Source organism: Polistes fuscatus, unplaced genomic scaffold (genome assembly GCF_010416935.1).
Source record: "Polistes fuscatus isolate 324 unplaced genomic scaffold, CU_Pfus_HIC Scaffold6, whole genome shotgun sequence".
NCBI classification, from domain to species: Eukaryota; Metazoa; Arthropoda; class Insecta; order Hymenoptera; family Vespidae; genus Polistes; species Polistes fuscatus.
The window spans coordinates 13,189,604-13,215,195 of NW_025113140.1; the positions used below are offsets into that span (position 1 = coordinate 13,189,604).

A 25,592-nucleotide genomic window follows, 5' to 3' on the forward strand; every position below is an offset into this window, starting at 1 on the left:
TATTTATCACTATAAAATAAAATAAATTAACATGATTTTTGGACTCTACGTAACTAGCATAATTATCGGTACATTATGTAACAAAGAGATAAAAGAAAAGAGAGAAAGTGTACTTAAATAAAGAAGGACAACCGTAAATGCATTCATTAAATTCTAAGTTTATTATTAGTAGGCTTTGCGAGATTGACCACATTAAAAATAAAATAAAAAAGAAAATAAAAGAAAAGTAAAGTTAATTATACGAAATCTCGAAATATTCTCTCTCTTTCTCTCTCATTTCGTCGTAATGTTGAAACATATACATAAGAAACAAAGAAAGAGAGAGGGAGAAAGAGACACATACACGCAGATATATATGTACACATACACAGAGAAGAAAAAGAATCTTTTTTGGAGGTAAGAGAAGCTAATTGGAAGACTGCCGAGGAGAGAGTACTCAGAGGACCCCGTAGAACGCGCGCCAAGGGCAGGTATTCTTTAATCGTATGGTAATGCTATGGAGATTGCATGGGCCGTGGAGAGAAGCTCATCGAGTGTTGGGGATCGTTAGGCTCTTTTCATCGCCTATAGACTTCTCTATGAACGAGATGGATATTTTCCTCTTGTCCTCCTGTCCTCTTTCCTTCCTTATTGCTTTCTTACAAACACGATAATAATATTTTTCTCAAACCAGCAGACGAATCATTTCTTCCATTTACATTTCATTTTATTGTAAATATAATATATATATATCAGATATTTGTTAACAAAATATGAAAGAAAAAGAAAAAGGAAAATTAGTAGAAGTCCTAAAAAGAAGTATCGAATCTTATCATCAAAATCGTGTGATCCTTTGCAAAACAATTGGAGAGTAGTAGTACGTAAGATAAAAATGTAAGAAGAAGAAGAAGAAGAAGAAGAAGAAAAACAAGAACAAGATATAGAGAGTGTGCGTGTGTATTTGTATGTGATAGAGAGAGGAGAGAAAAGGGTAGAGAAGGGAAGGGAAGAACGAAACACGAAGCTCCGATCTCCGGCTCGAGATTTCATTAAAATTCATGAACCGTGCGCGACTTGTGCTTCGCCGCGGTGGTCTTTGAGTTTTGCGCGTTACGAAGAAACGGCCGGTACATCCTTCTCCTCCTCTCCTCCTCTCCTCTCCTCTCTTCCTCTCTCTATCTTAAAAGACGAAGGAACGAGGAAGAGAGAAGCGTTAGAGTTATGAATAAAACAGGGGAACTTCTAATTGCGCGAAAGAAAACTCCGTACAAGTTCGAAAGTCTCGAAGCCGAGTCGGAGGAGGAGAAGGAAGAAGAAGGTAAACTTTTCGAAACTACCGCAAAACTTACCACTTGCTTCTCTCTCTCTCTCTCTCTCTCTCTCTCTCTCTCTCTCTTTCTCTTTCTCTCTTTTTCCATTCCTATCCTCGAAGGAAGTCGAGTTGCACGCAAGCAAAGCTGTCTCAGCGGCATCGAAAATCTAACCATCCCTATCTCCTACCCCATTTCTTTTCCTCCCACCTCCCACCTCTTCCTCCTCCTCCTCCTCTTCTTTATTCTCTTCAAGCAGCAAACCTTTTCTGATTACCGACGGGTAAGATTCTCGATCTCTCTTCGATCTCTGGAAAAACTCTTGCCTCTTCTTATATCCCTTTCGAAGAAATTCGCTCTGGGTTATCTCGCACTACCGGCTCATGTCGGATATTCTCGAAAGATCTCCGAAATACACCAACTATTTTACTATATATACATATATCTATCTTTATCTTCCTTTCTTTCTTATGTGTACTTACGTTTGTATTATCTACAAAACCTTTCTTTATACCGGTTTTACGCAATCGGCTTGATTTTATCCTACTACAGGTAGTAGCCCCCCCATAACACGACATCCTTTAACACAAAAAATTACGAAAATCTTGGTACAGCATTGTACTTCTACGGCACTGGAGGATAACGCAATAATTGCTTAACATATTTTAAAATTAAATTACTTGAAAATAATTAATTCTAGGTCTCATATACAGCATTTTCTAGGAAGGTTTACATGTACTAACTATAAGAAAGAAAATTTGTTCGAATAAGTTCGAAGAAGAAATGAGAATTTTTGTTCGGAGGGGTTAGTTGTAATTTTGGTTGGAAAATGAATGAGAAGGTTTCAAGGTTATTCGTCTCATCGCACAAATACGTTCGACAAATCGTCGCTTCCCTTCCTCTCTCTTCCCCCCTCTCTCTCTCCCTCTCTCTCTCTCTCTCTCTCTTTCTCTTTCTCTCTTTCTCTCTCTCGTTTTCTCTTCATAGGTGTCGGCAATGAGGAGAACGATATCGTTTCCGCGCGGAGGGTACGCGTTCAACCAACCCCCGTACTCAGGGCTCGTTGTAACGTCGCTCGTAAAAACACCGTAAACTCGACAGCAACAGGTCCCGTGTGTCTGCCGTAGGAGAGAAAGAGAGGAGGAGAGTTCCTGTTATACTCCCTCGAATATGTTTTCGAGTGTGCGGGGCACTCTGTCCTCTCTGGCACGCTCCTGCGATCGGACTATTTTTGATAGCTCGGAGAAAACTAAGGAAAGAGAAGTAGACACGGTTTGGGGGAGGGGGATTACATTTTTTTTTATTTACATCAAATTTCGGTTCACGATTATCGAAATGTTTCTTTTTTTTTTTTTTCATGACAATTCAATTTAATTATACGATATTATTGTTTTATTATCATTCTGTAAGATTTATTTTAATGAAAAGTAGGATCTACGGATCGATTCTTAAAATGTTAAAATGAGAAACATTCTTTCGAGTCAATTGGTTATTTATCGCGTTCAAAAATAAAATGAATAATAAATGTGTCGCAGGGAAGTTGGAAGTTGGAGGATACCTAGACTATTAGATACTAATCTAGATTGAATCAGTATTGTTTTGATTACGTGTTTGAATATAACAGTTTTAGGATATAACGATTTGTAAATGTTAAGTACAGTTTATTATTTAAAAAATATAAGAATGTATGTCTTTTTGTAATAATATGTAAAAGATTCTGAACTTTAACGATCGAGGTAATATTAAATAACTATTAATAAAAGTGTCACAGGGAAGTTGGACAGGTTAAAAACTTTTAGAATGTTATTTCTATCTTATTGAACGTTCCGTCCCTTCATTGGGACTTCTTCAGCAACTGAAACTCTTTGTTAATTACTGTTTATTATTTAAAAAATATAAGAATGTATGTCTTTTTGTAATAATATGTAAAAGACTCTGAACTTTAACGATACGAGGTAATATTAAATAACTTTCTTTAAATGTTTATAATATGTATTTTTCAAAAAAGTCCTAATAAAATTTCAGTTGCTGAAGAAGTCCCAATAAAAGGGACGAAACGTTCAATAAGATCGAAATAATGTTCTAAAAGATTTTTAACCTGTCCAACTTCCCTGTGACACTTTTATTAATAATTTTATTTTTTGAACGCGGTAAACAACTAATTAAATTAAATAACTATCTTTAAATGTTTTTTTATAATATGTATTTTTAAAAATAAGTCATAATAAAATTCCAGTTGCTGAATAAGTCCCGATGAAGGGACGAAACGTTCAATAAGATCGAAATAACGTTCTAAATTCTTCCCTTGTCCAACTTCCCTGCGACACATTTATTAATTCTTTCGATTATTCTCCCAATTGAGTTGAATTTATAATTAACACATTGAGACCGGTGTTTCTATGTTGTTTTGTATCTAATCTTATATCAGAATTATTATCTATAGGTAAAACACGTAAGACTTTGTTGTCGGTCAACGTCGTACCAAATAAACGCAGGTATTGTTCAAATGAATGTTTCATAAAAAATAATCAGTCGAGTTTGCGTTCGCATACATTTTTTTTTCTTTTTTCTCTCTGGTCGAATAAATTGGAAGCGTTTTCAGCACGTAGGTGAAGTAGGATTTTTCTTCTTATTCTTCCTCTTCTTCGAGTATTTTAAGAAGCGGAAGAGAAAAGCAAGAAAAGGCAGAATAAAAGTGTATGCGTGTCTCTCTCTCTGTGTGTGTGTGTGTTCGGAGCGTGAGAAAAAGTACGAGTGGGGAGAGAATTATTTTTATTCGAGGTGCGAACGTTTCTGTTTCGAAGGCGGCCTCGAAAATGGCCGTCTTCTTCTCTTCTTCCTTCTTTCTTTATTGCAAACAGGAGGAAGAAAAATTTGGAATTCTCGACGCGTAAGGAGGAGTCCGCCGCAGCCTCCAGGTTCTCTCGCCAGTTCGGTTGCATGCATAATGCATGTACCACTGGATGCTACGAGAAAAATGTCTCGGCAGCCGCGAAACCCGGCCCCGTTCTCTTCTTTCCATACGCGCCCTTAACATTTATTCTTCTCTGCATAAAGTAAACACTACGCGTCGCGTCTTTTTCTACGTGTCTACGATCGTCCTCGTTTATGAGAGGCTTCTTCGCTAACCTAAACATTTCTATACCCCCACCCCTCCCCCCTTTTTTCTCTATGATTTATTAACGAGGTTTTATCAAATCACGTTCTATAACAAGAATTATTATTTAGTTTTTGTTTCTTAAATACTTAACCCTTTGAATGCTATGGACACGTATATACGTTTGGTAAAATTAATTGTTAATATTAATGTCGAATAATGTAATGTTAGTTTGCGTATTGATTATTGTTCTGATACCCCCCTCCCTTCTTTTTCTCTATGATTTATTAATGAGGTTTTACTAAATCACGTTCTATAACAAGAATTATTATTTAGTTTTTGTTTCTTAAATACTTAACCCTTTGAATGCTATGGACACGTATATACGTTTGGTAAAATTAATTGTTAATATTAATGTCGAATAATGTAATGTTAGTTTGCGTATTGATTATTGTTCTGATACCCCCCTCCCTTCTTTTTCTCTATGATTTATTAATGAGGTTTTACTAAATCACGTTCTATAACAAGAATTATTATTTAGTTTTTGTTTCTTAAATACTTAACCCTTTGAATGCTATGGACACGTATATACGTTTGGTAAAATTAATTGTTAATATTAATGTCAAATAATGTAATGTTGGTTTGCGTATTGATCATTGTTCTGAGTCTTGTCACGTGGTACCATTATATATGTTTTGTTGTTGTTGTTGTTGTAAATTATAGTAAAAGAAAATATAAATTTTGTCGTGTTCCTAATATTTAAAGTTACTTACTCATCATTATTAATATAAAAGTAATTGGATATCAATTTGATTGCGATGAAAATGAGTCTTTTATTATGCAAGTATGTATATGACGACGAGTTCATTTCAACGATTTTGAGAAATGGCGTCGAGGCGAGCTCATCCTCGTTGTTTCTGTCGGTGGTTTTTCCACCATTTGTTATCGAACGCTTTTCCAACCCCGTGAGCAGCAGCAGCAGCAGCAGCAGTAATGGAGAGAAAGAGAAAGAGAGAGAAGGAGAAGGAGAGAAACTGAGCCGACAGCAGTGAAGGGTCCACCCTTCTTCAGGGACGGATAACTCTCTCTGTTCTCTTTGGAAACTGTGTTCTCTCATCTTCGATCCGATTTTTACGGCTTCGTTAGATCTAGTGGAAGAAGATAGACGTTTTTGATCTTTCACTCTGAATACGACGATCCTGTTTTGTTTTATTTGATCATTTTCTTTATCAGGGTGAAGTAAAAGTTCGTGCAGTTTTTTCAATTAATATTTCCACAGTAAAAAAAAAACTAATCCATTTTATGTGCAATTTTTCGAAGTAAACATTTTTAACAGAATTGAAAGCACGAGCTTTTCGTTCGCCGTAATATTTATTTATTTTTCTTTTTTTATCGCGAATTCGAGATGATAGAAGGGAAACCGATAAGAAGGCGTGTAAGAACTTATTCGCCAAGTTTTACAAGTAATAATAACTTCTGATGCGAATTTCTTCTTCCCACGGTATATGTGATATACGATGTATCGTTCTCGTTAGTTGGAAATCGAATCGAGGGGTCGGTCTCAGGATAAAAAGATGAAGTTCGCGAAAGAGGGGAAGAGGAGAGGAAGAGGGTAGTAGCTTCCTCCTCCTCCTCCTCCTCCTCGTATGGTGGTGGTAGTAGTTTTATACGCGAGGAGGAGACATGAACGAATTCTACGACACATATGGGAATTATATGAAACGAAAATGAAACTCTTGGAAAATTTTCTTATGTTTTTTTTTCCTTCTACTTCTTCCTTCATTTTTTCTATACTAAATAAGAAGAAGATTGTACGTACGACGAAATTTACGTACGACATTGGCCCATCCGAGTCTGATGTTAAAATTTGAAGGATTAACGTAAGAAATATGAAAGGAAAGGGGAAGAGAAAAAAGAAGAAGAAGAAGAAGAAGAAGAGATGATGGTGGACTTCGAGTGGTAAAACTCAGCGGGAGACTAAGAGACCTTTTCTTTTTTGAGAGAAAGAGAGTTTCAAAATGTTCACTACCTTCGGACACATCGAAGAATATCAAACCCAAATCCACCCCCGCCCTTCTTTTTTCTATCCTTTACTCTTTTTTTATTTTTTTTTTATTTTATTAAACAACGACGTCAATATTTCGCGTCTAAATAACAAATTTATTTATATATAATACGCATTATCTTTATCAAGGAAAAATAACGATCTTCGTCCTGATAGCAGGACGATAAATCTTTTTTTTTCTTTTCTTTTTTTTTTTTTTAACACGAATGTAATCAAATCTTGAAACAACTTCTATAAATAAGATGCAGGTGAAGTTAAGTAAGTATAGATCTTTTTTTCTTTTTTTTTTTTCTTTTACAACGTTCATCGACATTTATGCGTCGTCAATTAGAGAAAAAAGATTTTCAACATCGTATCAGATGAATCGTTTAATGTATTTGCGTGAATGCACTCTAGAGATTTTCCTTAGGAAGTCTGGTCGCATTGCATCGTTACGTTCGTGGTAAGCTTACTTCTATCAGCATCCTCGCATACCGTTCGAATGCGACGACCAAAGTTATTTTCTGACCATCTCTTCCATCTCTCTCTCTCTCTCTCCTCCCCCCCTCTCTCTTTCTCACTCACTCTCTTTCTCACACACATTCATACATACGCATACGCTGAGGTAGAGATATTCTTGAATCTGTCTTTCAATCTTTTTATTTCTTTGTTAATCTAGTATCTTTTCTATGACGTTCTATGGAATTTCAGAAAAACGAATCGAAATTAATTTTAACACTGACTTTTCTTTCTCTCTCACATACGTAAACGCACATGCATCATATACGCAGAGAAGTAGACACACTCTTTGAATCTCTCTCTCTCTCTCTCTTTCTCTCTCTCTCTCTCTCTTTCGGTCTTCTTATTTTTTGTTAATTTCTTTTCTATGACGTTCTATGGAATTTCATAAAAACGAATCGAAATAAATTTGAACACAGGCTTATCTCTATTTCTCTCTCTCTCTCTCTCTCTCTCTCTCTCTTTCTCTTTCTCTTTCTCTTTCTCTTAAGTTTATTTATTCGCGAGTCAGCCGGGCAACTCGGTTGGTAAGTCCTTATAAAAGAAGACCTGGTAAATATATAGAATTGCGTGCGTGTGTGATTGGTTGTAGATGTGTGGTTGGTATGTTAGATATATATATGAACTTATATACACGTAGGTGGGTATATGGTGGAAACGTATATGTATAATAACGTGGGTGGTTAGAAAAAGGGTGAGGGAGATGGTGTGGGTGCGTGGCGCGTTCTCACCGACTCAGAAACTCAGCCGCGTGTTGGTCGACGCGAGAGCCACTCGATCAATACGCCACGTTGCCTCCGCACCCCCACCCCACCCCCACCCCTAGAGAGCGTGCGCCCTTTCTCCACCCCACACCCCACCCCATCCCATACTTTCGACTACTCGCGGAAAAAGGACGGATTCCTTCCTTCTCTCTTCTCTTTTTCTTTTTTATTTTTTTTTCTTTTCTTTTTTTTATTTTATTATTATTTTTGTCTTTCTCCCTTTTTTTCCGTTCGTTTCTTTTCTCTTTTTCCTCTTTCCCTCTCCCCCTCCCTCGAACGAAAAACGCGCACGAAGATCTCGAGGATTTATATAACGTCGATAAAATAACGGGAAAAAACGCAGCCCGATTCTTTTCTTACGGTGTTTGCTGCTGCTGCTGCTGCTGCTCGCCCGTCGGACTTGGGGAACGAACGGAACGAAAACCACCAACGGCAGCAGCTAGATTTATTTTCCAGTCGATAATGTCCACGTTGTTGGAGCTTTCGCGTGGGCGTTTCGTTGCGTTCCAACGAAAGAAGAACCAGAATCAGAAGAAGAAGAAGAAGAAGAAGAGGAACAAGAGGAACAAGAGGAAGAGGAGGAGTTATGTTAACGTTGCTATGGTGGTTGGCTGGCTGGTTGGTTGGTTGGTTGGTTGGTACGTTTGTTGATAGCAATCGTTAAGCTTCGAAAATTCTTCTTCGAAAGTACCACCATTTTCGTAAAAAACAAAAAAAAGAACTCTAGATCGTTTGCTATGGTGGTTGGTACGTGTTCGTTAGTCGTAGCTTCGAAAATTCTTCTTCGAAAATACCATTCTCGTTAAAAAAAGGAAAACGAAAACTGTAGATCGTTTGCTTTGCATGCCTTCCGACTCGTCCGTTGTTTATTTAATCGATTCTTATTCCATCCTTCTGTCTTAAAAGTTCTTTGAATTTTCCATTCGCGAGGAACGAACGTGTGCTTGCTTCCTACCTAAGCAAACTGTATATACTTATGGTATATTTTCGGAGAATACGTTTTTCTCTCGAGTTATGTTCGATACTTTTCGAGAGAAATAGAGATGGAAAGAATGAAAGAATGAAAGAAAGAAGGGTCGAAGGGTCGAATTCTGACCAGCAAGCATACACGCGCGTGCACAGAAACCGGCGGACCTCTTTTTCTCTGCTATTCTACCCTCCTCTTCCTCCTCCTCCCCCGCCGCCGTCGCCGCTGCCGCCATTCGTAAAGTTGAGTTGAAGAAAAGAGAAAGAAAAAGGGCGTGTATATAGGACGACGACTACGACGACGACGACGGGGCACACATTCGGTACACCTGTGCTGTATATTGCGGAAAATGCCGGACTTACCAGGCAATAAGAATTTCTTTTTCCACCGTTCACCCTCCCCCTCTCTCTTTCTCTTTTTCCGTAGCTTTGCGCAACATTTTATTAATACCATCACGTTTTTTCCTTTTCATTTTCCTTTTCCTTTTCTCTCTTATCATCCTTCTTAGGATGACGTCCGTGAAGTTTCGAGGAAAAAGGAAAAAAATAGTAATTCACATCATGCAGTTCGTATCCTGTCTCATGTTATGTTATTATTCCTTTTTGACGATTTTTCATTTTATTTTTTTTTCTTCTTCTTTGTTTTCCCTCTCGATTTTAACAAGCCCGACTCGCGAGAATTCTATTAGGTTGGTTGGTGCATATGAAATGTCGGATTCTTTTTTTCTTTTTTTTACACGCGAGTGTTTGTCTCCCTGTTTTCGTTTACGAGATTTTTTACAAATAAATTATTATATGAAATTTTGTAGCATCCATCCTCTTATTCACCGGATCTTTCGATAAAGTAACTTTTACTTTTCTTTTGTAAACATTTAGAACAGTCTAAAAATGAGGACAGTCTGAAAAATTCCATATCAGAGTTCATTGATACTAAAGATTCGAATTTCTCGAAGACGAACATCTATGCATTAAAATGCATTAAAATGCATCTAGTTGGGTAAAGTGTTGTATCGAAGCAAATAGAGTTGAATTGGATTAAATAAACAGATTTAGAAAAAAGATATGTAGTTTTATAATATATTCACTTGAAAATCCGACAGTTCATACGTAAGCAACTTAATAAATGACCGAAATAGAAGAGAAAATGTTCTCTACAAGCTGCTAGAAAAGTCATCGGATCCTCCTCTCTTGGTTCAGCGAAGGAGCTTGAGGATTCTACCAGGAGAGGACTCCTCCGAGGATTCTCCAGATGCAACGCTTCAATAACGAAGTCGAAGCGAGAAGCTTAATTTGCCAGGAAATACTCTACCAGCATCCCCCTTTGCCCCCTTTTCTTTCTTCTTCTTCTTTCTTCTTCTTCTCTTCTCCTCTCCTCTCGTCTCCTCTTTCCTCTACAAACTCGTACATATATTCTGAAGGAATGCTTTCTCTTCTTCTATTTCCTCTCGGTTTCCTTCCTTTCTCTCTCTCGTACAACTAACTCTCCTACTCTCACGTAGTTAGGTTTGCGTATTTGTGTGTGTGCATCAAGAAACCCAACCTAGAGAGAGTAGTTGGTCCATACAGTAGATTCAATGTGTTGAAGAGAGAGTACATAGCACGCTGCTGGACCATTTTGCTGCATTCCTAGTTCTCTCTTTCTCTTTCGCACACACATCTACACCTACACCCACGTATACTAGTACATTCTCTTTCATTGTATCTATCTTTCTCTTTCTCCAACATCCGCGTTTCATTAAAAGATCCAGCTAGAACTCTTGGCGTAGTTATCCGCACCCAGCTTACATGGACTGGCTGTCAAGTCAACCGTATCGAGTTTAAATTCCGTAAGAGAGAAAGGAGAGAGAGAGAGAGAGAGAGAGAGAGAAATGGAATTTGAAATTTATCGTATTCAAGACGAATTCTATCAATAGGAAATGAATCTAACCAGAAAATAGATGATGAGATGATATAAATACAAGGATCAAATTAGATTTCTAGTAGCGGATTCGTTTTATATCGGAATATTACATTTCGATTGTTAACGAATAAAACTGATTAGAAATATTTCATTAGTTGGAATATTCCAATCTAAAACATTGCGGAACATTTGCAATACAAATTATACTTCGAACAATTGTATTTTTTTCTATTAATAAAAACAAAAAGCAATACAAAAAAAGTTAGAATATGTATCTAATAATTAATATTGAAACCACGAAGCGCCTATATATAAGGAGAACGATCGAGATACACGTTTTCGTCGAATTTGTGTCATTGAAAATGAGGAAACATCGGGTACGATAATTCTCCACTAGGGCGGCACTGGTGTTCGGGTGTTTAGATTTTAGTACGTGTGTGTTTTGTTTTTTTGTGTGTGTGTTGTGTGTGGTACAACTATATATATTTGAAAAATCTAACCCATCGAATTAGTACGTGTGTGTGTTGTTTTTTTTGTGTGGGTTATGTGTGGTACAACTATATATATTTATAAAATCTGACCCATCGAATCGACGCGCTCTCTAGTGGCAATAGAAATCATCCTTTCGTACTGCATATACGTAGAACACATTTATAACACTGTGATCGTTCTCCTTGATATAGTTTCGTGATTGAAACGAAGAATAAGTAAAATGTAAGAACTTTTATTCGCTATTTTGTTCAGAGAAAGAGAGAGATAAAACAAAGATAAAGGAAGATAAATGTTGCGTAGGTGTGATCAAATTAAAAATGTAGTATTGTATTTTCGTACATTTTTAAAATTTCATTGTTCTCGAGGGGATTCTTACGATTATCGATAAATATTTGGATAACGTTTTAAGGTTCGGTAGTCGCGTAAACGACGAGAAGGAGGGTGTTTTAAACGAGAGCTCTCCCCCTCCTCCTCCCTCCGATGGGTTCCTCACCCTCTATGTACTTGTAAAGAGCGACTGGTAACTTTATTAGAGTCGCTTTTATTACCAGTCTCGCTCGTGGTAACCACAGAGAGTGTGAGAGAGACAGAGAGCGTTGAGTTATCGTGGCTGTTGTTGTTCTCCCCCTTCTTCTCTTTGTTCCTCGATGGTCCATGGGAAAACACCATGGAAAAAGATAGAGAAAGAAAGATAAAGAAAGCTAGAAAGAAAAAAAAGAAAAAAGATACAGGTTAAACTCGGAAGATAATTTTCAACAGAAAATGAATTTCCCCTCTCACCCACTTCACTTTCTGTTTTTTTTTTCCTTTTTTTTTTGTCAACGAAATTACGTTCTGTCTACGTATGATTTTATGACGTGCTGATACGAAAATTCGTTTCTTGTGAGTGATAAAAGTGCGATGGTAGGAAAAATGAAAGCAAAAGCGCGCACACACACACACACAGATATGTGAAAGAATACGCGTATAGAAGGGATGAAGACGCAAACGCAGCATCATCCGTGATAATGCGGTAAAATGTCGAACGTAAGGTATCACGGAAAAAGTGGAAAGATGAAAGTAAAGTAGTTGTCGAAGGGAGGAGGCAGGAGTAGGAGTAAGGGCAAAGGTAAGGGTAAGGGTAGCCAAAAGTAATTTCCCGTTGACTAAGACGGGGGGTGGGTGGGGTCTGTTGCGTCCCCTTTCGACGTTTACGACGTGTTTTACGCGATCAAGGCGAGCCGTAACAATTATTGGGCGATTTCGCGGCCGTAAAATTTTATTCCTGTTCCGCGCGATCGCCATCCCCATTTTGTTGTTCCATCCCTTTTCTTTACTTCCTTCCTTCCTTCCTTGCTAGTGTTGCAACTGTGCGACCGAAAGAACAACGAGGAGAGTGCTAGAGGGAGGATTTTTTTCTTTTCATTCCCCTTTTTTCTTTACAATTCGTGTCTTTTTCTACGTCATGAACATATTCCTCGTTCTAATCTTTCATCTCGTATTACCGATAACGGTTTGATGCGAAATATTACGTCAATAATTGATTAAATATTTATTTGATAATACAAATACATTCTAATACTGATATTTCTATCATTTTGATTGATTATATTAAGTTGATGTCTACTTTCGTAACAAATTATTTTTCCTAATTTTATTGTTACTTTTCTGGAAATATACAAAGTAGTCATTGCAAATTATACGACTAATTATAAGTTTCCTAGAGGAGAGTTAATCTCGTGTTACCGATAATGGTTGCTCGTTAGTTAAAAAAGAGTTAATTACGATTAAAATTGTAGAGAGAGAGAGTGAGAGAGAGAGAGAGAGAGAGAGGACATACACCTGTCGTAACATCTGCTCGTAAGATACGTCTTTAATCTCTTTTTCCTCTCGATGTAATTTGAAATTTGATTAAAAATATAAAAACCGTAAGGAAGGAATAGCATTTTCTCGCTGAGTATAAAGGATTAAAAAGATAAAAAGAAAAAAAGAAAGAAAGAAAGAAAGAATGAAAGCGTAGGATCGATGACCATGAGGTCGTTTCAGACAGCCGGTGTACATCGGGGGCGCCGCTTGTCCTCAACATTTGGCCGCGTTTTCGCGTCGACTTTTGATTTACGTTAGCTTGGAAAAGCCATGGCTGAAGTGAACGGAAAAGAGGAGCCCCGCCGGAACTTCCTGGCAAAAGAGAAAGAAAGAAAGAATAAGAAACCGGAGATACGGTCCAATGAGTTCTGAGTGTACCAACAGAATAAAACAACCCCAACCTCCCGTTCCGCTTTTCGTTTCACCTCCCATCTTTCCTCTTTCTTCCTTTCTTTCTTTCTTCCTCGGGAAAAACATTTTCTCTCATCCTCTCGTGTCGCTTTTAGAATCGTTTTGCACCGTGCGAGAGAAGAAAGAAAGAAAGGAAGCTACGCAGAGAAATAGAGAAAAATACTTTTTGGTCGTTTCGTCGGATGCTTGAAACTGACATAGCTTCAAAGAAAGCGAACTTTTCTTCTTCTTTCCAGTCACGACGGCGATGAAGTGTATCGTGTATCCTGTTTATCCTGAAACGGGATCAACGCGATAGAATCCACTTGTACATTTTTGTGGAAAAATAAAAAAAAGAAGGAATAAGAGAGAAAGAGAGAGATAGAGAGGAATCGTAAATCGAAAGCATCAAAAACCTTTAACCATACGCGTATGATGATGGATACTGAATAAATAGTTCTATTCCTACACACTCAAATAATAAATAATATACTTATATAATAATATAATATAATATATTTAATAATATATATAAATAATATAAATTTCCTATATACTCAAATAATATATAAATAATAGTTCTATTTCCTAGGTACTCAATCCAAATAATCAAGGGAATAATAACAAACGATATTTTATATATCATTCTGAATCGTGTATCTAATGGGCGTATAACAGTAGGTAGGCAGTTCACGATGATAAGATGTCTGACAACAATGTGCATGCTGAAATAAACCTAAGTTCTCGAAGATAACACGTAAAAAGAGATTATTCGTGCCCTTTTTTTTTTTATCACCTAGTAGAATGATACTCTTGCCACTTCCATCTTTTTCTTCTTCTTCTTCTAGTTTTTAATATTTTTCGTATGAAACGTAATTGAAATCGGCACGAAAGAAAGATTCGACACGAACACCAAGAATCGTATTCGTTTATAAAAGAATCGTATTCGACAAGTGAGGGGTGAGGGGTGAGGGATGGGTGGGAGGAGGGGAAGATGGTGAAAGGTGATATCAACGGGTGCGATAGAATATCTCTCGTGGTTTGATTTCCTTCCTAAATCAAAAGAGGAGGGAGGGAAGAGGGCGGGGGCGGGGATATTCTTGCAGTTCGGTGTCGATATCATATCCCAGAGGCACTTTTCATCCTCTTTCTCCTCCTCTCCCTCTTCCTCTTCTTTCTTTCTTTTTCTATCTTTCGTTCCGACTATACGAGAAAGAGAGAGAGAGAAATATGAAGTTCCCTGCTGGTTGAATTCACCCTCGAATTAAAATACCCGTTCATTTCGTCCTTTCTATCATTCCTGTCCCTTTTTCCCTCTTCAAACCAAACCCGTGATGGGTCTTCGAACATGGGCGGGGCGGGGAGCGTTCAATTCGGATTAGAAACAGCGTGAGAATGTGAAACCGATTTGATACTTAAAAAAAGAAGAAAATAGAAAAAGAAACAGGAATAAAAAACGAAAAGAAAAAAAAGAGATATCACAAAAATTTGTTTTCAAACGAGCCTAGAAGACTCGCATGTTTCGTTAAACGAATAAAGGGGGGGGGGAGGGGGAGGACAATTTCGATGACTCAATCGATAACACGGACGGAGAAAAAATAACTTCAAAAAAAGGAGACGTTTTTTTTTAACACGATGACTCAATCGATAACACGACGAGAAAAAATAATAACTTCAAAAAAAGAAGGGACGTTTTTTTTTTTAACAGGACGAAAGATGTCTACGACGAATGAAATTTTGTCTTTCTTTCGGAGATTATTACTCTTCTCTTACTCGGCAGAAAATTTTCTGCCGAATCGAGCAGCACTTTTCTATCCTACTATCTACCAACTATCTTCTTCCTTCATATGAAATCCTTCGAATTGTTACCTCCCACTATTACCCATACACACACCTCTTGCTCACCGCCACCTTTTTCTCATCATTCTTTTTTTTTTTTTTTCCCCTTTTTTATTATTATTATTATTATTATTATTATTATTATTAATATTCCTGGAACGCGTAAACCGGATAGAGGCGAACGGCCGACAACCCTTTGTTAACGTGCCTTATCTTAATTGCTTTCACGGCTTCCCGTTTAGATCAATACACAGAGTGTCGCAGCAGCAGCAGCAACGGCAACGGCAATAGCAACGGCAACGGCACGGCCGTCCTGCAACACTATAGTACTGTTCAACCCGCTTCACGAATCCAAATTATCCCGAGGGTTGTTCCGACGAAGGGTGTAAAGGCAGAGACAGGGAGACATCGAGACTGAGTGAGAGAGATAGGGTGGGCAAAGGGAAGGGAGGAGGGAGGATACTTTACTCTCCGTTTTCCTCTCTCTCTCTCTCTCTCTCTCTCCCCGTATTTCTGTCTCCCTTGCACGCGTTAGCTCGTTGCATATTTTAGAAACGTTTGCATTCCTCCACCTCTGTAGACCCCTCTCTCACGCCATCCAATTCACTGATTCATTGCATCTACGTTCCAAGCGACTGGATCGTGAAATTAGATTTGCAAACGTCAGGGATATCGATTAATCGTTTGTGCACCATCAATGGATCACCTTACGGGGTCAGTTAGACTTGGTTACCCCAACCCTATTGCTCGTTAAATTTCGATACTCGGCTAAGCTCGTTTTGAATACTATTTGATCTATCGAAAATTTATCCCTAATTATATTTTTCATTGTCTTCTTCTTCTTCTTTTATTAGGACTTTGTCCTGTTATAATAGCTTTTATTGCTATTTTTTCGGGAGCGCTTTTTATTATCTTTTTTTTTTTTTACCGAGGGTAGGTTGCTAGCTTTTCATTGTCGTTAGGAAAATTATATTAACAATCACGTCCATAATTATGAAAGTTGTCTAAGTTATATATCTCTTGTTTCGAGATATTTGAAAGATTACATTTGAAATTTGAACACTGAATGAATTCCATATAATGTTGAAATAACAACCACTATCTAATAATTCATTTTTGACAATATCGTGAAAATTACATTGAATTAATTGAGTTTAAAATAATGTGATGTGAAATAACTGATAAACTCATTTTTTTTAATTTTGACTTAGACCACTTTCATAATTATGGGTACAATTAACGTACAGAGCTTTGTGTATATTCGATTTCTATCGAACGGATCAAATAACCCATCTTTAAAGAGCCATATTTTTACGATAGTATCATGTCACTCAATTAGTCTCCGGTCTAATAACTAATCCAATACTGTCATGTAATATTCGCTATCGATGGTTTTAACTTTCTCGAGATAGTCGATAAACAAAATACCGATGCACGTTCCATAATCTTGCCAGCTGATCTTTCAGTTTTTGATACATACTTGCATTTAAGAAAAGTCTTCGGATATTAATGTTTATCGCTTAATAAATAAACAACGTATGTATACATTTATGAATTAGTTGCACTCAGATATTATATCGGGTTGATATTTAACGAGGTGGCATATTGAATACAACCTTGGTTAAGAACGAGCCTTGAAAACGTTCAATTTGCACGCGTGCACTTCTTATGCATCGAACGAAGAGAGAGAGAGAGGGGGGGGAGAGTAAATATGCGGAAAAGGAGGACAAAAAGGAAAGAATGAGAGAGCGAAAGAGGAAAGGAGAGACATCAGGCAGACCGTCTGAGTCGTAAAATGTTAACTGCTAGTAAAACTGAGTTTACGCGCTTGTAAGGACCCCCGTAGGAGGCTGCCACCCTCTCGACGTGGCACGAAAGGGCCGCCCCTTACACCCCCTAATGGCCAGATTATTGCCCGTAAGCCACCCCCACCCCTCCCCCAGTCGAGCTTCTTCCTCGTGTCGTGTCTTGTGTCGTTTCTAAGTTTAGAGAACGCGCGCGCGCGCGCACGCATATTCGTTTACGGAATTTTATGCAAATTATTTTCTTAAGACGTTTCATTTCTTTTGACACCCTTTTAAATAAATTCTTACAATCTTTTTACCACTTTTTTTTCCTTCTTATTCTCCGTTCCGTTTCATCGAAACCGTGGTTAGCTGGTTTCTTTATTTTCTTCTTGATTCTCGAGAAGGATGCATTAAAATCGATCCGCATGCGTTTTCTTCCTCGATGCTGATGGTCTTCTTCAAATTGCTATTTTTACGATCCCCGGTTCGATCAAGTGATCTTTTTAAAAATATCTTACGTTAGTAAGATGTTCCAATAAATTCGAGTCGTCTTTTTTACGATTTTATTTTATCTTCCGATTGTTTTTTTGTTTGAATATATGGAAAATCATTTATAGTTTATTGTCGTGTTTATGGCAATCGAACGAATATTTTGATTCTCGTTGATTTATTACACGTTTAAAAAATTACAATGATCTTTGTGAACTATTTTAATTAAATATTATGAACCTTTTGTGAACGTATTTTTCTAGAATACATGGAAAACACTTTAGTTTAATATTGTTCAATTAAATTAACAAATGTGTACGTTATTTTATTAAAAGTTGACACAAACAATTGAAATCATTTAGAGCCCATTTTTTGTTTAGATTTAAAATACTTTTCAATGGATAAATTTCATATTTTAAGTTGGAAAAACGTTTTAAAATGAGATAAAAAAAATTGTTTTTTCGTATCTTTCAAACGGATTTAGTATAATTAATAATAATAAAAATAATTTATCGATTCTATCGAGTTACACGTTTTATCGTCGATAAATTTTCGATACTCTTTTTAACACGATGTAAAAAAAAAGAAAAAGTCAATATAACTTTTACAGTCTTCTTTTATATTTTCTTCTTCAGTCATAAACAAAATATTTCCCCCACTAAGGTCGTTTCCTTTTCTCCGACAACTGTATTGCGAAACCGAACTTATTTTATTTTTAATTATCCCTAACTCTTCTGAAAACTTTTCTGCTTCTGTTGTGCATCGTACGAGACGTGGAATACGAAGAACGGATATGAAAGTTTTAATGGCGAACCGTGTCTTTAATTTTGTCTTTTTCTTTTCTTCTCCCCTTTTACCCATCGTTAAACTTATTTCTAACTCGTTCGTGGAAACGCCCAAAGATTTTTCATAGTTACGAGTTTTGAAAAAGAGAAAATCCAACGAGAGAGTTTTTTCTCATGGAAATGAAACAAATCGATTAACTAACGTTGACTGCCTTGAGGATCACCACAAATAATGCATTGAATACAATTATTATACAACTTCCTTTATCTGTCGTAAACAAAATTTCAACATAATAAAAAAATTCACGTTGAAGCCATGAGCATGCCAACGTGTTGATCGAATAATTTTTCGCAAATTTATATTTTCGGAGTGTTCGATCATCAAATTCCCAAGAGTACAAATCCCCTAAAGGGTATACTCTACCCTCCTTTTTCTTTTATCACATTTTACTTCCATAATCACGCGTTCTAATTGTTACACTTCGTATAAATGCATTAGCCTCGTGCATTCGTTTCACGGTTTCCCGGATCTCAACTGGAACTTTTACCCTCACTTTTCGATTTCTCTCGAGACTTTTCTTTCCTTTTACCAAGCTAACTTGAAACTCCTCGGATAAAGACAAAAAGAAAGAAAGAAAGAAAGAAAGAGAAATAGACGGAATGATGTGGGGGTGGGGGAGAGGAAGAGTATAAAAGAGGTGATAAGTTTTTAACGAATTTAAATCACTATTTAAATAGGACTACGTTTCCGAGATCGGGTTCAATTTCTTCATCAAATTATCACAGAAAATAAAATAAAAGAAAAGAAAAGAAAAGAAAAGAAAAGAACGTAAGTTAAGAAAGTTGACAAATTTTCCCTTAAACGGTTCGTTGATTTTAATGAACACGGGAACTCCTCAAAATGTATGATTGAAAATGTAAATTTGAGCCGAAAGTTTAACACACTTACACATAGAAATGAATGTACCGCGTGCGTGTAAAATCGATCGGTTTTTCCGCTCGGAAGGAAAGTGCTCGATTGATTTTTACGATGTCGATGTGGGATGGTTTGAGGGAAGGGGGGGAGAGGAGAACCCCTTTCCCGGTCATAGGAAATTTCAAAGGGAATCCCTTATACGTTCTTCGTTTTTATAGTAAATTTAGTGTCGACCTATGAGTAAAAATAGTCTTCGTGACATGTCGTTGTTCGCATTGTCGCGTTACCACCACTACCTACCACCACTAATACCACCATAGAACAAAAATTCTTCAAATGGCTTCATCATAATCGTAGCACCAACCTTACGTATAAACCCCTTTTTCCTCCGAGTCTTTATGGTGCTTCCTAGGATTCTCGAGTATTCCGTCCTTATTTTTCTAACCAAGTGTGTGCTTTGCGTGTGTATGTGCGAAGTAATATGTGCGAGTATGTGTGTGTCTACCCTACCGACAAGGATAAAAAGCGTCGAATTCGCGTCTTTCTCGAAGAACTGTCAAAATATGGGTAGAAACGTAAAAGAGGGTTGAACATGCTAAGAGAAAAAGAGTAAGATACTATTTCCCTTCTCTTTTCTTCTTTCCATTTCACTCTCTGTCGTTTTATAGCTCGTCCAGCTCTATCATACCTCGTAAAAGTACAATAAAAGCACTGTTATGCCTTAGGAAAGCACCCGTTCTAAACCACTGCGTGCACAGCTCCTTAACTGAGAAGAAGAAGAAGAAGAAGAAGAAGAAGAAGGGGACGGGGGAGGGAGGGAGGGATAAGAAAAAGACAGAGAAGAAAGAGACATAGAAACGAGTAGGATAGAATATCAAAGTCAAATTGATTCTTTTATGATCAACGAACGTGATGCTCTCGATTCGTAACATCGACGATTTTCTTATGTACACCCACTACTATGGAATTGATTAATAGTATTTATTATTCAATTAGTTGTTTATCGTGTCCAAAAAATAAAATTATTAATAAAAGTGTCACAGGGAAGTTGGACAGGTTAAAAATTTGTTTAGAACATTATTTCGATCTTATTGAACGTTTCGTCCCTTTCATTGGGACTTCTTCAGCAACTGAAATTTTATTAGGACTTTTTTGAAAAATACATATTATAAACATTTAAAGAAAGTTATTTAATATTATCTCGTTAATGTTCAGTATCTTTTACATATTATTACGAAGACATACATTCTTATATTTAACCCTTTCGCTATGGACACCGACTATAGTCGGCGGCCGCGCGAAGTGCTGTGTCTACGGACACCGACTATGGTCGGTGTCGCGTGAACACCTACGCTTACGCTTAAATTTGTTAATATGTTAATTTCTGAATACTCAAAATATACTCATTTTTGTTTTTCATATAAAATGACGAAACAGTTGTTACATAACTCTCAAAAAAGTATCCACACAAGAGAATTCCAAAATGCCATTGGAAGACGTAAGCCACTGCACGGAGCGGTGTCCCGTTCAGCGGCGCTACTCCCACGGAACGGAGTGCCGTAGCGAAAGGGTTAAAAAAAATAAACTGTACTTAACAAAGAGTTTTAATTGCTGAAGAAGTCCTAATGAAGGGAGGAAACGTTCAATAAGATGGAAATAACGTTCTAAAAGATTTTTAACCTGTCCAACTTCCCTGTGACACTTTTATTAGTATTTTTAATTTTCTTTTTTTTATATCTGACGATGTAATCAAAAATATATAAAGACTATAGAATGTATCAATGATATATATATTTCGATCATTTTTGTTTATAATTAATGCTATGCGACCTGATTTTCGTTTAGATTTATCATTCGAATACGAACTCCATTTATGCAATAAGAATTTTTGACTGATCAAATTCCAAGAAAAAATTGACAATTAGTCATTTGACCGATACGTTTAGTGTTAAAACAAGATTCGTTATTTACGAAAAAATAAATATTTTTTGTTGTTGCAGTACTATCGTTGAGAAACACGCAAGAAGAGGAACCACCGGATCCACAATTAATGAGGCTGGATAATATGTTGATTGCCGAGGGTGTGGCAGGTCCAGAAAAAGGGGGTGGTGCGGGGGCTGCGGCATCAGCATCGGCAGCTGCTGCTGCTGGACCACCTGGACAACCTGATAACGCGATCGAACATTCGGATTACCGAGCGAAACTTGCTCAGATCAGGCAAATCTATCATCAGGAACTCGAGAAATACGAGCAGGTTTGTTCCCTTTTCATCTTAAGATTTGCATACCTCTGATCGTTGATCTTGAAAAATGAGAATAATCATTTCACCAGGGAGGAGGGGCGCATATATGCGTTTATTTATATGTTATATACAACTAACATTTGTTAAGAATAATAATTGATTGAATTGATTATATAGAAAAGAAAATATTTAAAGATCAACGTTGCTTATATTACGGAAAATTAATAGGGGGGAAGAAAAAACAAACCCTACAAGAATAATATAATATGTTAAGAGCCCTTCTACAAAGGTAATTTTTGTTCAATTGAACTTTTTAACATTTTACTATTATGCAAGCAACCAATCAGATAAGAAACGTACGTATAAAACATCCACCTCCTTCCAGTTTCTCCTTTGACTATTCGCGTGCTAATAAACGTACGATGCATACGTGTCACGCGAGATCAGTGACCTTGCGTGACTCTTTTTCCTTCTTTATAATTTTTTCTCTTCTTTTTTTTTCCCCTTCTTCAAAGAATATCGTCGAACTTCCGACAAATTTTTCCTCGATAAAAAGTAAAAGGATGAATAAAATAAAATAAAATTATTAATCGATTGGAAATGATATTTTTTTCATATTAAAAAACGTCGCGCACCAATTACGATTACGAAGTTTATTGCGTACTTGTTATAGTTCGTACAATTTTATTCATATCACCAAAATATTTGCTATATAGTATTTGCAGTGCGTTTAGATGAAAAATAACAAAAAATTAACGGTTTAAACGGTGGCTCGTGCTGTTATACGCCTAGCGCGTATTTTAATTACCCACACCCGTTTCAACCCCTATATTTCAAAGCGCTTGTCAACGGTCGTCTCGATGTGTTTCTCACACGCGTCGTTGTATATGTGTGTGTGTACGAGTATCATCTACAGGTAAAACGTATACGTTAGTAAGCTCTAGCTAGCGTGCACGAGACGATGCATCGTAGAGGTGAAAAGGAGAAGAGAAAAGGACAAGGGTGGTTGGGTGGTGGTAGGTAAACTGTACCCCATCGATAATGACACGCGAGAGTCCGTTGGTTGGCCGGTGATACGATGTTAGTTTAGAGAGGGAAGGGGTGGAATTTAGAGGGAGGGTTCTCTTCCGGGCTACCTACCTGAGATCCTACCTTCTCAGAAGTCGTGACAAGACTGACGCGTGTCTTACTTTGATTTACATTGAACTTTTCGACGAGTGAACGTTTCAAAATTTACGATCGTGTTTACATACGGAACAGCACGTGTATGGAGAACTATAATAATCAATATGTAAACGAACGTTACATTATTTTAGATTAATATTAACAACTTTTACTAAACGCATATACGCGTTCATAGCACTCTAAGGATTAATTGCACGTAACGATTTGTAAGGAGAAAATTAAAGAGAATTGGTAACGCAAACGGTTAGAACGCGTAATAATTTTGTCTGTGTTCCAAGTAAAAGAATATAATTAATGTTAGGTACGTTTTGTTCTCTTTTCATTTTATGGGCTAAGTTAAATTATGTTATATATGCGAATTGGGAATTTGAAAAACAAGGGAATGGCATTTTGTATGGTAATGAATTTTTTGTTTCGTCTGTACTAGGAGGGAGTTCTGGTCCACGTCTTGTATCTCATTTCGCCTATCGATCGTTAAATTTCCATTATGCGATTGCGCCCGAGAGAAAGAGATAGAGAAAGAGTAAAGTGAAATAGAGAGAAAGGGAGAGAGGAGAAAGAGGTAAAGAGGGAAAGAGAGAGAAGCACGGGCCGGCGTAAGCCGAATTTACTATTCAAATTCGGCCGACTCACTGCATTAGGGTGAATGTCTGGCAGGCTATGCAAAATGGCGTGACAAGTACAAGAATAGAAGCATGCCGAGTTTTATGAGATCGCGTGATCACTAGCAGCCAACATCGTTCCCACCGCATGCTCGGCTTTATTTTATCCGATTTCCAGTGTTCTGATTCCGAGCACACGCTCCTCTTCCAACCAGCAATTCCATAGGACGAGCAACGCGATCTAATGTATTTTTTTTTTATTTCTATTTCTATTTCTATTTCTATTTCTATTTTATTTTATTTGACTCTTCGAGCAACTTATTTCTTTCCTTTTTGTTTTTATAACTTCTCGTTACTCGATATTAATTATTTAACGAGCGTATTTATTATCTCTTGCATTTATATTCTTTTAATCGTATCGGAATGGAGGGTACTTATTATACTTATAAACGTTTCTTCATTTAGATTATTAGAGTTTTCATTTCTTTTATTTCTTCCTCTTTTTCTTCTTCTTCTTATTATTATTATTGTTATTATTATTTATCGCTTTTAGTTTAGTTTTGTAATTATTTTTCTCTTTGTCTCTTTATCGATGTAATATTATTCTATATCAAAATTGTGCCCATAATTATGAAAGTGGTCTAAGTCAAAATTAAAAACAAATAAGTTAATCAGTTATTTCACACCACATTATTTTAAACTCAATTACTTCAATGTAATTTTAACGATATTGTCAAAAATGAATTATTAGATAGTAGTTGTTATTTTAACATTATATGGAATTCATTCAGTGTTCAAATGTAATCTTTCAAATATCTCGAAACAAGAGATACATGACTTAGGTCACTTTCATAATTATGGGCACAATTATCCTTTACCGTAAATACGTCTTGCATAACGGTTCGATTTTCTTTTTGTTAGAACGTGTATCTACGATGTCTATGATTATGTCAGTCACGAGACTTGTTTAATATTAAAATTGCGTTAGAAAATCATATTTGTAACTACGGTAGTAGAGTGTATAACTTGAATTAAACATGACGAGGAAATATTTTTGCGATTACGGTCAACGCGAAATGATGTAAAATATTTCAAACATCTGAAAGAACGTATGAAAGAAAGAAGAAATATATATATATATATATATTTAATAAGTAATCAATTAAAAAAAAATATTACTCAAGTTACCGATAATCTAAAACCTAGATATATATTTTATCGATGAGAATAAAACTAGAGAAGAAGAAGAAGAAGAAGAAGAAGAAGAAGAAGAAGAAGAAGAAGAAGAAGAAGAGGAAGAAGAATGAAAATAGTTTGATCAAAGAAGCTTCGGTCTTCAGCTCTATTTCCCCGATCTTTCGTCTACTCCATCCAATCCAGTTTCCCTCGAATCCAAAGACCAGTTTCGTTCGCGTTGGCACGTGAGAAGAGAACCAGAGGAAGGAGCAGGAAGGAACTAGCGGGCTGAGGGGGGGAGTTGGGTGGAGGATACGGGAAGAAGTGGGAGGATAAACGGGAAGAAAAAGAGAGAAAGAGAAGGAAGGTAGGGGGTGGGTAGGGGGTGTACCAGGGGAACGTCGACGATAGTGGAATCCATTTCGAAATTGCGAGCCACGTTGCTGTTGCTGGTGCTGGTGGTGCTAGTGGTGCTGGCTCGTCCTTTAACTTTCCTTGGTCAATCCTCTCCTCTTTCTCTCTGCATCCTCAGCATCCCTTCTTCTCGGTGTTCTTGTCTTTCCAACCATCTTCCTTCTTACCTCCTAGGACAAAGCCTTTCTCTCTCTCTCTCTCTCTCTCTCTCTCGATTTCTCTGTGTGTTATTTTCTCTCCTTTACTGTTTAACTCCACCCTCAAAAGTCAGAATGAGACACGTCTCGAATACTGATACGCTAGGAGCTAAGTCCTTTTTTCTCTTAAACCAGGGTATCAACCACTAGGAATAGTTCATTTCACTCGCGTGTCTTTTTTTCCCTATTTTTGTTGTTGTTGGATTCTTTTTATTTCATCTTTTTTTCGTAATACCTCAACGACATCCTTGATCTCTTCTAGCTAAATTGATTTTCAGTTGAACTTACTTACATCTAGTGCTTTGTTTTATTCTTTTCTTTTTTAACAGTATTTTCAACGTTTTGAAGACGAATAAAAAATATAAAAATAATAAAAATGTAAAAAAAGAATTCTATTTTTTATATTTGGTCTTAGGATTGTATAGTTTTATTTGTTTGTTTTAACTTTAAATTTGATCTACGTTTAAAATAAATATATAAAACAAGATTAAGATAAATTATTGAATAAACAAACGTTAATATTTGTTTTAGGCATGCAACGAGTTTACGACCCACGTGATGAATTTGTTGAGGGAACAGAGTCGTACCAGGCCAATAACGCCGAAGGAAATCGAAAGAATGGTTCAGATTATTCACAAGAAATTTTCGAGTATT

General features: G+C 36.8%; 1 protein-coding gene and 2 long non-coding RNA genes across 3 annotated transcripts in view; all 3 read left to right on the forward strand.

Moving 5' to 3' along the window:
* LOC122522935 (homeobox protein extradenticle-like) overlaps positions 1 to 25,592 on the forward strand; it is a gene marked incomplete at its 3' end in the record, with an annotated part of 35,614 nt that extends 10,022 nt beyond the window's left edge. Inside the window, exons 3-4 of the mRNA XM_043644352.1 lie at positions 21,123 to 21,376; positions 25,470 to 25,592. Of these exons, the coding sequence (XP_043500287.1) occupies positions 21,123 to 21,376; positions 25,470 to 25,592 (377 nt within the window). The remainder of the gene's footprint in view (positions 1 to 21,122; positions 21,377 to 25,469) is intronic.
* LOC122522936 lies at positions 7,073 to 13,243 on the forward strand. The gene is made up of 2 exons (XR_006305210.1): positions 7,073 to 7,225; positions 12,874 to 13,243. It is a non-coding gene; the product is annotated as an uncharacterized LOC122522936 (long non-coding RNA).
* On the forward strand, positions 19,418 to 19,898 carry LOC122522937. Its single transcript, XR_006305211.1, has 2 exons — positions 19,418 to 19,731; positions 19,848 to 19,898. It is a non-coding gene; the product is annotated as an uncharacterized LOC122522937 (long non-coding RNA).